This window comes from Corvus hawaiiensis, chromosome 20 (assembly GCF_020740725.1).
Source record: "Corvus hawaiiensis isolate bCorHaw1 chromosome 20, bCorHaw1.pri.cur, whole genome shotgun sequence".
Classification (NCBI taxonomy): Eukaryota; Metazoa; Chordata; class Aves; order Passeriformes; family Corvidae; genus Corvus; species Corvus hawaiiensis.
Genome location: NC_063232.1, coordinates 2,175,866 through 2,191,339, shown reverse-complemented (window position 1 = coordinate 2,191,339; position 15,474 = coordinate 2,175,866). Strand labels below are relative to the sequence as shown.

Below are 15,474 nucleotides of genomic sequence, written 5' to 3'. Positions count from 1 at the left end.
GTGAGGCACAGCTCTGCCATTAATCACTCTGAATCTCAAGTGTCACATACACAGCCTGAGCACTCCTGTGATTCCAACTTGTAACCTTTTAGGAGCAATAAGCATAGGTGAACTAGGCCAAAAAAATAATCATAACTTATTATAACTTATATAATTACAATAATTATAACTTATGATGCATTGATATTTTCTTCTGTATCACACAATTATTTTCAAAGTTACTTTGTCATATAGTAAACCAAACAAAATTCCCTTTCAATAACCAGCATCAGATGTTTGTCTAAGCCCAACAGGAATTAATTTAACAACTTTTAAATAGCTGAAAATTGAATTTATAAGGACAATTCTCAATAGCCAAAGTAAACGTGGTTACTATTGAACTCTGTTATAAACACATACATGAAATATCCTGTAATACCCAAATAAATTCATTTGGCAAACAATGAAGTATCTTGGACTCAGCATTTATATCAAACAGCAAACAGAGTCTGAAACAGGAGCTTTTATTTTAACTCTCTTTAAACCAACCTTCAGAAACCCCTTTCTGTATGTGTGACTGTCTCTTTTTACAGTTTAACCTCAATCCAATCAGGAGTCTCCAGGGATTTTCAAATCGCTAAAGATTAAAATCCTCTCCTCTTGACTGTTTGACTAATGCTGTGTGTTTAATAATTCTACTTGTGAGAGATTTTATTTGACAAAATCCTGCTGTGTGGACCCTCAGACGCTGTACAGCTGCACTGGAACATAAAGCTCTGCTGCCCTTGTTTCTTTAGACAGGCTATTCCCCAGCACTGAGGGGAAAAGAGAACTTTATAGTAAATCTATTACTCTGTTGATATTAACACAACCACTGTGGTATTAAATCTACACACTCTTCTCAGAGCAGAGCAGTGAAAATGTGCCTGTTACACAAACATTAGATAAACTCTCCTGTTGTCCTGACTGTTCACAGAAATCAATTACATTTATGATTACATTTCAATGAAAGCTACTTTATAAATGAGATGGAACTGTAATATTCTATGCTTTAGGCATTCATTAATAAAAGCATTTCAGTGTTAGTATTTGTCAATGTTCTGCTTTTTAGTTTAGGCAGTTTGTAGCATTCTATAGCTCATGTTAAACTTTACATAAATAGTGTGCCCAGATCTTACCACAACGCTGTGACTTCACATTTGAGTGGTAAGGGGGGGGGAAAAAAATCATCATTATGGTAGGATTGAGTATTTGCATAAGACAGCACTTACCCCATGGTGCAGCTGAAAACCAGGACAACCTTTATGGCAATGATTAGCAAACATGTTACCAGCCAAAACAAAAGCCCAGACTGATGGACACAAATGTGAAATAGCAAAGGAAGGTGCTCCTACCTGAAGTAGCATCGATGACTGTGGAGACTCCCCTGCGGTCGGCGGCAGGCCGCGGTGACCCCGGCATACTGACGGGCTCCGAGCGCACCGGCTGGATCCTGGCAACGAGACACAGTCAGCACCTGGCCACCTCAGCAGGGCCCAATCCCAGCCCAACCTGAATCTGCTGAGACAAGCAGCAGTTTAATTGGGAAATGGCTTGAAAGCTGTTGAAAACTTCCCTCACTTGGTGCAGCTGAGATGGGGATAATCCACCCAGAGACTTAACACAAAGTGGGTATTCCCAAAGGATGGCTCAGATGGGAGCTCTCAGGGAGCCTGACAGGAACAACCTCACCCTACTCAAACTGGTTAAAAAGCCTCTATCACCCTCCTCAACAGCAGCCTTTTAATTTGTAATTGTTGATTCCTTTTGTAACATAGATCTGTTTTATTTCTTTTTATTTCTACTTTCTTTCTGCACACGTATACACATATATAATAAAAAAATCAAATATTTGACAGCTATATCCTTACTCGTGGCAGCAATTACACACAAGGAGAAATCACACATTTCAAACCCATGGACTTCCAGTCCAAGGACAATCTGCCCACTTTTAATGGGATTAGTCATATTATCCATCTCTTTGCTTTACTCCTAAGAGTTTCAGACACAGTCCCAAACAATCCAAGTCCCTACCACAGAACTTTGGACTTCAAATCACATGCAGAGTCAGGAGCATGGAAACTTGTTAAATCCGGAGTTACTGGGCAGGAGACAAACACTTGGAGCATAAATCTCTTCTACAAATCACCAGTAAATATAAACCCACTCCTTCCTTTCCTTCCTTAGGCCCACCCCCTGCCCCCAATTCCAAATCAGCCAATGTCCAAAAGCAGATGAATTAAATACATTAAAAAGAAGTACAAGGAAGGAAGAAAAGGAATGGGAAAAGAAAAAAAACAGGGAGGAGGAAAATATTGCAGAAGTTCACTTACTGTTCCAACACACTGACCGCTGTCTAAATTGATGGCATAAAGCTCCCACTCACGTCTGAGAAAATGAATTTATTAAGCAATGCAGAAACTGTGAAAAGCAAGAGGACACTGAGCAAGGCCACCAGACTTTGTTCTGTCTTTCCCTGTCATGTGCCCAAGAAGGGGCAGCAAAAGGAATCTGAGCTGCTTGGCCTGGATGGATTTTTCTCGTTGGTGCGTCACACGCTCTTCCAAGACTTTCCTCTGGACAAGCCTGATGAAAACTGTGACACATCCCACACATGTGGCAGGAGGCAAGTTCTGCACACAACAAATGTGAGATAGCTGGGAAATGGGTTTTGTTTTTACCTGAGGCTGTTGAGATCAAGATCATCTGTGTCGAAGTCCAGGAGAGGCTGCGGGGTGTCGCTGGGCCCGTGCGACTGCAGCACGGAGGAGCTGGAGGAGATGACGGTGGTTTGGCCTGAGGGGTGGATGGTTTTGAACTGGAACTGAGGGCCCATCCACAGGCGTCGATGAGGCCCAGTGTGAGTCACGATTTCCACCTGTGGGAAGGGGATATCGGAAATGATGAATGCAAAGCTGCAACTTCATATAATGAATGGCTCCTTCAGGACACTGGGCTCCTGGAATACTGCTGCTCCCAAGTGAAAAGAGTGTTCTGAGCCAGGGTGTTTGGAGGAATGTTTAACAAGGGAAAATTCGGGATGTCTTTGCTAGGGAATGGATACTTTAGCCAAAGCCAAGAGCTTCTTGCAGAGACTTGAAAGCTTGTGAACCACCAGTCTCAGGACACTGAACCCCAGTTCTTAAATTGTTCTGAAGATCAATGCTTCATCCTGGCCACCACTTGACCTGATCCTGTTGTTTCCTCCCCTTGCCAGGATGAAATGCACCCCAAAACTCAAAGGCTATGGCCAACAGGGAACACATTTCTGCCTGAGTCTGCATGGAACAGAGAGGAACCAAGAGCCCACATCCCCCAGACATCCCCCATCCTGAGCAGGGTGAGGGATGCGCTTCCAGAGAGCTCGTTCCTGCTTTGTTACAGCTGCTTTGTGAAAGTTCACACCTTAAACTGTTTCCCATGCATACAGTGAGAACTGGATTTCAAATCACAGCTCCTAATTCCTGTTGGCAAATGTGAGGAGAGGGCTGGCACAGAGCATCTCGTGAGAAGCACAAGATCCATAACCAAGAGTGATGGGGAGAGCGCTGGGATGAGCCCAGGTCACGCTCAGCAGAGGAACACAACCGTGGATGTGCCACACACGGGGTCCACACAAATACACCAATTTAACCAAAATTCTGACAATTCAATGGAAGTAGGCTGTTTGTGCTCAGGAAAATTGGGCCTTGTAAATAAAAGGGTAAACAAAGCATAGAACTTCTGTAATCAGAGAATAGAATCATTAAAGCTGGAAAGACCGTGCAAGACAATACTAAAAATCAAAAAGAGCTTTTAAAAATCAGAAAAAAGAAACACAGAATAAAAATATTAAGCTCTGGTGAACTCATACTTTTAAAATAGAAAATAGACTATTGAATTCCTATCAATTTCTGCTAAAACAACAATCAGCTTCACAGCAGAAATGCAATTTAGCAAGGGAATTCATGAAAACAGATTTTTGTGTAGGTATATAGATGTATACTAGTAGTGATTCTCCATCTTTAAGAAGCAATTTGAAACCCTGGATGATGTCAGTTCTCTGCTAATGTCAGACAACAACCACAGCCTACACAGCTCTATTTCCATCTTTGCATTTAGCTCAGCCTAACTCAGCTTGGCTGCAGCCGTTTCTGAGGCAAGTAGCTTTTATGTAGCAGTGTAAATTAGGCCACAGATAAAGTAATCTGTGTATTTTAAGCTTGAAACCATCAGTGTCACAGAGCCGAGAGGTAAACAGATGCCTCTGCAATTTTACTGAGGCTACGGCCAGATGTTCCTATTCACTCTCCTGTCGTGTGCAGGACAAACATATTGTATCTACTTCCCACTGACAGCACACATTACCCACTGTTCTAATTGAAAAGTTGAAGTGAAGGGTGGTGTTTTTTCACTGCTTGCTGTTACTGTTGATAACAACACTTTAATTTTGAAAAACATCCATGCACTTTAGGCTTAATCTGAAGTGGCTTGCTCAGAGAACGCCAGCATTACCGTGCTCCAAGGGCTATCATCACTCCTGCTCTCAGCAAGAATTAAACATTCCAGGAGCATTCTCGGAGTTATCTGTGTTCTGTGACATCACCTGGGATGGTTTTTTTCCCCTTTATAAATATATTTGCTCTTCTAGAGGGATGGATGTGGTGAAGTTCAAGCAGTCTAAGTTCTGTTGACATCTTATATCTTCAAGAATTGTTAATAAACGAGCACCCATAAGGTGGGTTTACTATAATCTCTTTTTCCTGAGGTTTCACCAGAACAGTAAAACATGCAAGTACCTCCAAACAGTCCTGGAGAGGTGGAAAACTACAGGTAAAATCTGGTCCCAAAGAGTTCAGAGATAAAATTCCGGTTGACTACCCTGACTGAGAAGTTTCATCATCTTTGTGCTCTGAGAAATCAGACACAGCCCAAATAAATGAGATACCTCAATGTGCAGCCACAACTGGAACCTCAGACAGGTAAGTAAATTCACATGACTGGATTCCCCAGTGAATGCTCCTCCTGGACAGGTCCATGTGGAAACCTAACCTCTCATTTTAGGAAAAAGCTCTGTATGATTTATTCACCAGTGGGAGAAGCAAATCCCAGCCATAAATATTTCATATTTATGCCATACACCCCAGCAACACATTTAATGCATCACTCCCATAACAACATTGTTCTTAAACCAGAGGAAACCCACCTAATTTGTCAGGGTGAATTCCATGGATCAGGTACCTTGTAATTGCTTTGGCAAATCCAGAGCATTTGTAAATTTTATTTATTTATTTAACTCTAACCTTTCATTTCTAACAGGAACTAATTCTCAGTGTATTATTCATGACCTACACTCTTACACTGAAGTTCTGTTTTGAGCCAAATGGTCAAGTATTTACTGAGTTCTTACAGAGAAGCTTCATTGACTGAGACAGAGCAAGACTGGATAAAAAGACAAAGATTTGACCTCATGTAAAAGTCCTCCACCAAGCAGGACAGTTCTAAAGCCATATAGTATTTATATCTGGCCATAAGGCAAAGCAATTATCAGCTGGAAATGGTAACCAGGGAAGGAAGGAAGTCAACCAGCTACTGTCCCATGTTTATGTTCAGATGCAGGGAGTCACAGGCCACCACTCAAAAGACACCATCATCCTGCCAACTTCCTTCATCCCTGCCCAAAAAGGACCATACCAGGAGAAAAAGGAAGACAGGTAACTTGCTGTTGCCAGCTGAAATTTCCCACTTGGTGCTGAGCTTCCCAGGGATGGGATTGAGTCAGGAATGATGGGGCTTCATCTGCTTTGACACCAGCAGATTCACACCCCACTCAGGAGTGGAATCAGTTTCACACACAGCAATACCCAGGCTATTGGATGTTTACTTCCCACTTGGAGGAAAAGTTGTGAATTTTACTCCCAGTGGCTCCCATTCCTCTTTTCCTGAGCTGGAACCCCCCCCAAGGCATACCTGTGACAGCCACTCCTCATCCTCCTGCCCGCTGTGGTCGGAGGCCAAGCTGTCGTAGGACTCGTGCCGGGTGATGGGCCCAGGGCTCCCTGGTGGCACCACTGAAAAAAACCCCAGAAAATTAAAAATCAGATTTACTGTTAAATGCTTTATTTTAAAAAAACCAACAGCTTTTAAAATAAGTTAATGGCACAGCAATGTATATGTTTTCCTAAATCTGTGGCAATAGATTTTCTGGAAGTACAGAAAGAGCTCAAATATTGACATTAGAAGGTTGAAAAGATTCCTGCTCTTTGACTTGGATGTATCCATACAGCCACCAGGGTAACCCATTGGCTCTTCTTCTTTTAACCTGAAGTTCTTAAAATACTGAAATATTTTTATATTCCTGCAAAATTTTTAAAAACTCTGTTATTGTAGGGTTGACCTTTATATGTCAAGCTTCCAACCACTACAGATTTTTACAGCCATGTAATAAACCCCCAATAATTGGAGTTTTAATGGCAAAGCAGACACAATGGTAGCCATAAACACAGAATGGCGCCTCTGTAACGTAACTAGCTTTGCATAAATCCATACACTCCATGGAATAAAGGGATTTCCATCCAGTTTTGTGTATGTCAGTACCTGAAGCTACAGAGCCATTTCTCATACCTCTGGATCACAGTGTCCATATTCTCAAACCTGCACTCTCAAATTCAGCTCAGGACCCAACTTATTCCAGAATTATTCAAAGTGTCAGATAAATTACAACATATTCTTAAAAAGGAAGCTCAGGCTGGATACTAGGAAAAATTTCTTCACTGAAAAAGAATGGTAAAGCATTGGAACAGGCTGCCCAGGGAAGCGGTGGAGTTACCATCCCTGGAGGTGTTCAAACAACTCCTGCCTGTTTCAGAGAGCACAGCTGATCAATTGCAGACTTTCCTGTTATTGAACTCCCTAACAAACTTCATGGCTCCAGCAGATGGTTTTGCTTTCAAACCAACGGGAACTTTATGGACTGTTCTGAATTTTTTTTGTTCTTTCTATCCCAGGGGCAACTACCAGAGCTGTCAAGATTAGGGAAGCTGCAAAAACACAGCCCAGGGAGCAGCATCCCCCCTGCTTGGTCACTGTATTTCTCCCTTGTGGAATACTTTTACATTTTACTGGAGATTCAAGATGGCTTTACAGTGAGAAAGAAATTTGAAAAAACAACTAAAAAGCTGAATAAATGATTAGTTTTGGTGCTACACTGAAAGCCTTTCCCTGAGGAATCAGAGCTTTGCCCAGGTCTTGCATTTCCGCGCAGCTTCCGAGCGCAGCGTTAACTCTTTCCACCCAGAAGTGATGAAATGCTGAATTCCATGGAAAAGCTCAGCCTGAGAGTTCACCAGCAGGGCAACAGTGATAAAGCCTCAGCTGAGGTCAGCCCTCAGTCATTTATTTGGCTGTTTAATAAACCAGCATTTCTGTGCCACACCTATCACAAAAGCAGCGTTTAGAGGGGCTGGCTGGGATAGGGGGATCTGTAATGCCAGTCCCAGCTCACCACTGGCCCTACTCCCACCCTTCCCAGTGGGAATGTGCAGTGTGCTGGGAGAAGTGACCTTATAAGACAAGAGATCCTTGCTGGAGATCTGCCATCGCTGTGCTGCTTGTTACACACATATTTATGGTCATATTTTTCCAAGTTAAAAATGCCCTTGAAGTTATAGGAACAAACACGGTGTAAAAATGCAAAGCCCCTTTTTCCTCCATTTCTGGGTCACACACCTCTCACATCGGTATCAAGTTCCAAGACAAGATTAATTTAAGCCTGCAAGGACATTTCCAGGAATTTGAGCTCAGGAGTAATCTTTTATCTTCCAGCTTAATTCTTTGAAAATCTGAACTCACACTGAAAATTACAACAGACTCTCATCCATCAGCGAGGTAATTCTGATGCTCCAACACAGAGTATTTTCAGCTTCTGAGGAATTTCCCAACCATGCAGGATAACAAATAATAAAATTCCAACTCTTGCAAAGCTTTGTAGCAAGTAGTGGTTTTGACTGGTTCTCCTGTAATTTCTCTTTCATTGGGAAAAGTCACAAATGGAGCAGACAGAGCAGGAGCAAGAAAGCCTTGGCTGCACAGACGTATTTTACTGCAATTGCAGGTGGTTTGTACCTTTAATAAGGTAAAATAATCAATTCAATGCTTTGTGTCTGAGCTATGCCAACTTTGACTTTTTCTGTTCTTACACCAACATCTGGAACAAACACATCAAATATCAGACTGCAACTGAGTTTGTTTAATCTAGAAATACACAAACATGAAGTGAAAAAGTACAAAGAAAAGAGCGTTTACTAAAAATCTAAGGTGAGAATTAAAACATACAACTTCTGTCTGTGCAGTATGACAGGACATGAGTTTCTGCAGTCTGCTTATCAAGGCATTATTACAAATCCAAAAATAAGTATTCAAGGACACTTCTGAAAAACTGGACTGACACCTATTGCAAAAATCAGAGTTTTGCCATCAATATTTAGCAAGGGGCAAAAAGCATCTTTGAGCTGCTCAAAAGTAATAATGGCACCTTTACTCTCTGTCCTCCTTCCAGTGAAAAGCTTACAGCCTCCCTTCTCTGCACTTACAGGACTGATGTTACCACTATACTGAAGAAAGATTATCTCTGAAAAAAACCCCATTACAAATGAAGTTATTTGTGTGATAATTGTTAGTGCCAGGAAAACTGCACAGGAGGGACTGTGGAGACACAAGTTTCAACACAAGCCAAAGCAAAGGCTGAAATACAGCAGAGCTGGTATCTCTCTGGAATTCCAGGACCTGATTCACACAGTGCCACGAATAAGTATGAAAAAACCCCTCATTGTTTAGAAACTTCTCCATGATATTTACTGACAAGTAAAGAAAACAAACAGTTCGTATTAATCTCAAATGATTTGCATAGACATTCCTGCCACACGACCAAGGCCTAGATAAATACACATTGGAGGAATATTGGAATTAACACGCACCGGGTTTGTTCATGGATGGGCTAATTATACAATAAATACCTAAAGCTAAGACAAATCTTCCTTCAAAGATTATAAATTGTCATCTTTCAGCAGCATAAAAGTGTTGGAACAAAGAACTACTACAGCTCAACTGTAGTGTGTGCACTTATGGCTTTAATTTGGGAACAATAAATCATTAGTTTTACTTAGTTTTGTGTACTTCTTGAACCAAAAGGTTTTAATTTTCTCATTTATAGAAATAAGCTTTGCACAATTCAGTTTAATTGAGAGTTATATATGAAATTCCCAATGTGCTCTTCTCTAAGGGCTGGATGTTTGTCCAAATTAAGAGCAAACAAAGGCATCTGAGCACTACAAAGCCTGTTTGTTTGGTGCTGCCTGCCGTGCACATGCCTGCAGACACCCAGAGAGCTTGCCTTTTCCATTTCCATAATTATAATTTAATATAATTAACATTCATAATGTCAAATAAGTTTCTAAAATGCAGTGGAAACAGGACAATGTACTCTTGACTAACCCATTCAGTCTCTAGTCATGTCTGTGGTGAACAGGTACACAGGATAAAAATGACATATCCCTTGTTTTCATAAAAATCCCACCCTAACACCTGATTTTGAAGCTTTTTCTCTGGTTCCTCAGTTACATCTAGGTGGTCTAGAGACCTGAGGTAATCACATGCTTGTCAACAAACTTCAGGGCTCCTTGTGTTGGAATTCAGCTCCACAATTTGAATGATTTCCTTCATGCATTTGTTCCATGGCATTACCAACAGACTGCGATGGTTCTGGTTTAGGTCTGCATGCAGACACAGTCAATTCACCACACTCACCTTTCTTCCCTGTTAGAGGTGAGATTTCACCTCTGTCAGGGGTTGGTACTGGTGTCCCACAGCTGTGTAGGTCACATCCAACACGTGCTTCATGGGTTTGTGTCAGAGCTGGTGCTCTGTGCCTCTGGCTCTACCTCTGCTCAAGTGTGACAACAAAGCGAAGGCCAGGTTTTCATTTTGGGCAGAACACTCACAGCCATGTTAACAATAAACTGTCTGTAGGCTGGAGATATGCTCAATGTAATTTTTCTTGTGGCTGCATGTTACTGAATAAAGTTCTGGTTTTAATGCAGTTTTCAGCTTGTAAACTGCTACAGGAGCATGGCACGCAAATTAAAATATCCTCTTTTACCCAGAACTACTCCTTGCTATTTTTTTCCTGTTAGGACTTTCTGAGATTCTTACATGCAGAAAAATAATAAAATTGAGCTTAAAAAAGCACTATAAATCAGGAGTTTAGCCAGACTGACAGTTATTTCACACCACCAATTGATTAGAGCTGGATTCATTCATTATTTGTGTATTGCCCACAGTTTATTAGGTGCTTTATGGACCATCCACTCTCTGTATCAGCACTTTAATAAAGGTATAGGTAGGTCTGCAATCAGGAGCTGAATTCTTCTTAGTGGTTTTTTTTTTTTTTTTTTTTTGATGACTGCTTTACTTGCTCATTACTCACACTGGTCTGATAGTCAACAGCCTGGATTTTTTTTCCCCAAAAAGGTGCTGCTGAGGTGTTTAGACCTCACCATTACTCCTGCAAGACTGGTACACATTCCCTGTGCTTAACTGCAGCTTCCATTTCCAAAGTTCCCTTAGGAAGCCAGTCAAGTACGACGCGCTTTTAAAGCTGGGCAGAGCTAGAACCTGGTATTATTCCCAGTATGGAGCACCTTAAAGCTGCTCAACACTCAGACTGTGAGCAGACAATCAGTTCTGCACCAAAACAGAACAAATATATTCTTTTCTGAGTTAAAGAATAATTTCAACTGCACGAACCCACAGTGAAATCCATCTGATGGCCATCTTTAAAGAATTATGGAAGAGGTAACTATTTCTATAATTCACCGACTTCAAAAGTATGTTTGACATTATTGTCGGGAAAATTATGTTAACCATGGATTACTGTTACAATCAAAGTATGTAGTGAGAAGTCAAGAGGCTTAGTAGTAAATTTTCAAAGCGGTGCGTGGGGATTTACCCGTTTGACTCCCATTAACGGCAATGGGCGGCGCGCGGCAAAATCCCCGTACGCTGCTTTGAAAACTGACCCCTGCGTGCTCACGGACCCCGCTCTAAGGACTTCCAGATGACCATGGAAGAGGAGGAAAGAACCATTTCAGCATGTGCCCTTGTTCATTATTGTTGTTTGTACACATCTGAAAGCATTTGAGTTGCTGTGCCAGCGCTGTTTCCAGCGGTCGGTTTATAAAACACGTATTAGGGCGGGCGAGCTGCGGGTAACCTGATGAAGCCATGCACAGGCCCAGGTGTGTCTCTGCATCAGAACCTCAACAGACACATTCCCAGCAGCCAATACACCTTACAGAGTTCATCTGCATCTTTATTATTTCACAAATAGCAATCATGGCTGGAGAATGTATCGTGATTTACTCCACTGCTCATGCAGTGATGCATCTGCCCCGCTCCTTTTCACCCCAATCACTCCGTGCTCAGTCAGAAATTAAATTTGCTTCCTTTCTCAGTTCTGGTTCCTGCAGGGAGCAGAAAGTGCAGGCTACAGTTTTAGGGCAAGGTAGTTTTCCCTTACAAAAATACCATGGACTCGATTTCATTAGAAACACCTTTTCTGGAAGGGGAAGGGGATGCAGATTAACCTGCAATCTGTCACGCCTCCAAGTGTAAGAAGCAAACTCGAAAATTCCATTTTCACAGTTTGTGACTATTGCCAGAAAAACCCAAACACATTCTGTATGAGAAATGCCTGCTTGGAATCAGTCTTCTCCAGTAATATTGTAACCTTAGTCATAAAAAACCCCATACATACATATATATATGTATTAGATAACATACATATTTATTATATTTAATATTATATTTATTATGTTATATTATATTTATAACGTACATATTTAAGATCGGCAACAGTTTTAAATGCAGTAAAAAATTCCAAATTTTAAATCACCAAAATTCTTCTAGAATGTATTTTACCAGTATCACTTACATTATCACTTACATGCTCACACAGATACCTGTATTTCCATGTAATATATATAGAGAAAGAATACCTGAGATTAATAATTGAGAATTAATTGTCTGAAATCCTAAAACTCATTTTCCTGAATAGGAATGAATCTGAATAGGAATGAATAGGAAAATCTGAAACTCATTTCTCTCTTCGAAATTTCAAGGAATTATGAATTTTTCCCCAAGGATATGGATTTTTACAGGACATCTGCACAACTCTTTCGAGACCACTGATGAAGAGTCACAGGAAGTTCTTTTAAGAATATGTTTCATTCTTTTATTATATGGCTATAATAAAGTAGAATTTAATGAAAATTATTTACTGACTAGAGGCAACATCAGGTAGAAAGAATAAAATGGCAAAGTGGGAATCTAGAAAATGGATTCTGTGGCAGTTTTAACCCTGTAGCACTCAACAGACACAACTTTGTGGCACAGCCCTCACCTGTGGCACTGGGATCAGCTGAAGGGCTGGAGTTTGGGCACCATTCACATGATCAGCACAGGAAAATGAGGCAGGTGGAAATGTTCACCCACATCCCATGGTTTGTTCCAGCCCCGCTATGGCTGCACCCCATGGCAGCTCAGGTGAGCTCAGGTGAAACTCCCCCACTTCAGGGCAAGGTCAGAGCTTGGCTTGGATAAGGATGGACTCCAGAAATGGGTCATGTTCAACTGGCCAAGTGCAGAACCAGCAAAGCCTATCAGAGACACTGGAATGGAGCAACTGAAACTGCCCCAAAGTCCTGTTTGAGCGTGGCCCTGCCACAGAGCCAGAGCAGAAAGGCTTTGAACACCTCGTAACTACACGACAGAGTAATTGCTGTTACTGCACAGGCTCTGCTTTTGATCAGTTTTACTGTTTGAAACCCAGCTCGTTGTGACAGACATTGAACATACCCAGAGCCAGAGCAGCTCTGGCCTCCCCTACATGTAACACACTGGAGTTACATGTATAATAAGGGATGCACCGTCACCTACATTCCTCCATCCCAGAGATGGCAAATCCACTATTAAAGATGCACACTCAAAAGAATGCAAGGAGAAGGGAAGAGGTACAACACCTAATGTGATTATCAGTCCCAGTTCATTCACCTGTGACCAGACCAGCACCACGCTCTGCTGTGCACAGAGAAGGGCTGGAGGACCAGAATGTCCAGATTCCTCCTGTGGCACTCCTTGGCTGTGATTCCAGGCATCACAGCTGGGTTTTCACAGCGTCTGTGTTCACAGCACATATTCACAGTTATTTAATACACTCTCCATCTTACCCTCAAGACTTTCCACAATACTCACTAGCTCTGTGGATGTAATTTTTATTTCTGTCAATGGAATGTATGAAAGGAATATAAAATAGGCCATAAACAACCACAATGCTGCTTGGAGACAGAAGTCTTGCCCAGGGTGCACAGCTTTCATTAGAGGGAGCAGGAAGTGCAAACATGATGTCAGAGCTACAGAGATTATCTGTATAAATGGTGTTATCATTTAACCCAAACAAACAGTAAGGAAAGGCTCACCCCCTCCCTTTGAAGACAATGGACAGTCACTAAATTGGACTTCTAATGAAAGCCATTTTCAGTGAAACACAAGATCTGTGCAACAGTTGGTCCAGAAATGAAATGAAAATCTGTTGTAACAGCCAAAAGTCAAAGGCAGCTATAAATACAGGCCTTAATCTTTTCAAGAATCCCTTAACGAAGCCTATAAAACTGATTATATCTTCAGGCCTAACTCAAGTGCAAATTCTTACTCAGAAAAATGTAACAGCCCTGCAAGTATGACTTGGAGAGCAGTACAGGAACAAGGAAGGAGAATACAGAGTGCTGGTTTGAATCCTCACATCTTGGAATACAAATTACATTGCATTTAGAATAAACAATTAATGAGACAGCAGAAGCCTCAGCTACAGGTCCATTTTTCTGAGAGAGAAACAATTTCCAGAAGCGGTCAGAGTGGGATGCAGAAACACTGCATCATTCCTTTTAACACAACAGAAATGCTCTTTGATTATTTAAAAGCCAATTGCAAAGATCTGTCTCCAAAACCTCCTATTGCAGGTTTAATAGCAAAGAGGTGCAAGTACACTTACCAGCAACACAGAGTAAAGTACAGACTTTTGTTTTAACAAAATCTATATTTATACGATTACATTTCCTATGGTTGAGGGCAGCTGTAATTAATGGATTTCCCTCCTTCCCCTAATGCAGTCATTTGTCAATTTAAACACAGAATGCCCAATCAATTTTGATGTATTTAGTAAGCAATTTGTCAGAGTACTGCACACCAGTTAATATATTAATTCTTGTCACTGGCCCACTTTTGACAACTGCAGGCCCTGTCCATGGAATTGGTCCTGATGAGCCAAAACTCTTGCCTGGAATGTGAAGGTGCCCTTTGCAGAGCCAGAGGATTAAAATCAGATCTCAATCTATTCAATATCTTTTTGGGGCAGTTTTTGGCCAATTTTAGGAGGTTTATTCATTAATGTGTTAATTGGTCATGTTTCAGATATTGCATCTACTGCAAAGTGAATCTACTGAAAAGTGAATTCAAAGTGGAGAGATAAGGAAGAAAGGAAATAAATATGAAATGAGGATGTTAGACTTTCTGGTAATGCAAAGTCACCTATTTCCATGGCAATTCCATTGTGTGCCATGAACGTTGTCTGTGTAAACTCAAACATGCAAAAAACATGTGAAAGGTACAGAAGTCACACAAAGGAAACAAGGGGTAAGTCAATCAAATGTGCAAAATCTCAGGTCCTGGTAAAAGAGAGGAAAGAATTCATTTGAAAGAAACCTGAACACAGCCAGAGAATTGTCATGGACATGGAAAGGACATCTTAACAGCATCCTCAAGAGTTTATACAACCAAAAGCACCTTAATTCCTAAGTACCAAACAGCAGGAAGAAAGCAGGATTTAAAGAGCAAGTAATGACAAAACTTGGCAATTCTCCGGAGAAAGCTTTTACATTGCAAGTTCTGTGGACACCAAAACCCTCCTGTGCAGTGCCTTGCATGACTCTCCTCCCACTGCCAGCTCTGCTAGGACAGTTGAACTACACTGCACGATGGTATTTATGTTATAGCAAAAACATCTAGGAAGAAAAAAAAGTGACTTAGATTTCCTTCTGTTGTGGTTAGATTTAAATGTGCTCAGGACACAGGAGAATACAGAGGGAATATCAGAGACACAAATAAGGTAGAATATTGTGTACTGAAAGTGGGGAGTGTAGAGAAATATCTGATGCCTAACACCCAGCACTGAAAACCTGAGGATTGTAATTAATCCAGGGGTTTGTGGGATGAACTCATGGGAACAACAGTGAGCCTAGAATCTGCTCTGCCAGAAGGAGCTCTCAGGACTGGTTATATTCTCTCTGACCAGCCGCAGAGCTTGGAGCAGGATACTGACCAGCAGGCCAGCAGGTTGTGGAATTTACCATACAAGTTCACTTTCAA

General features: G+C 41.3%; 1 protein-coding gene across 1 annotated transcript in view; it reads right to left on the bottom strand.

The window, feature by feature from the left end:
- Positions 1–15,474, bottom strand: part of BCAS3 (BCAS3 microtubule associated cell migration factor) — a 299,682-nt gene that overhangs the window by 170,316 nt on the left and 113,892 nt on the right. Inside the window, 3 exon segments of the mRNA XM_048324409.1 lie at positions 1,374–1,471; positions 2,700–2,896; positions 5,968–6,068. Of these exon segments, the coding sequence (XP_048180366.1) occupies positions 1,374–1,471; positions 2,700–2,896; positions 5,968–6,068 (396 nt within the window).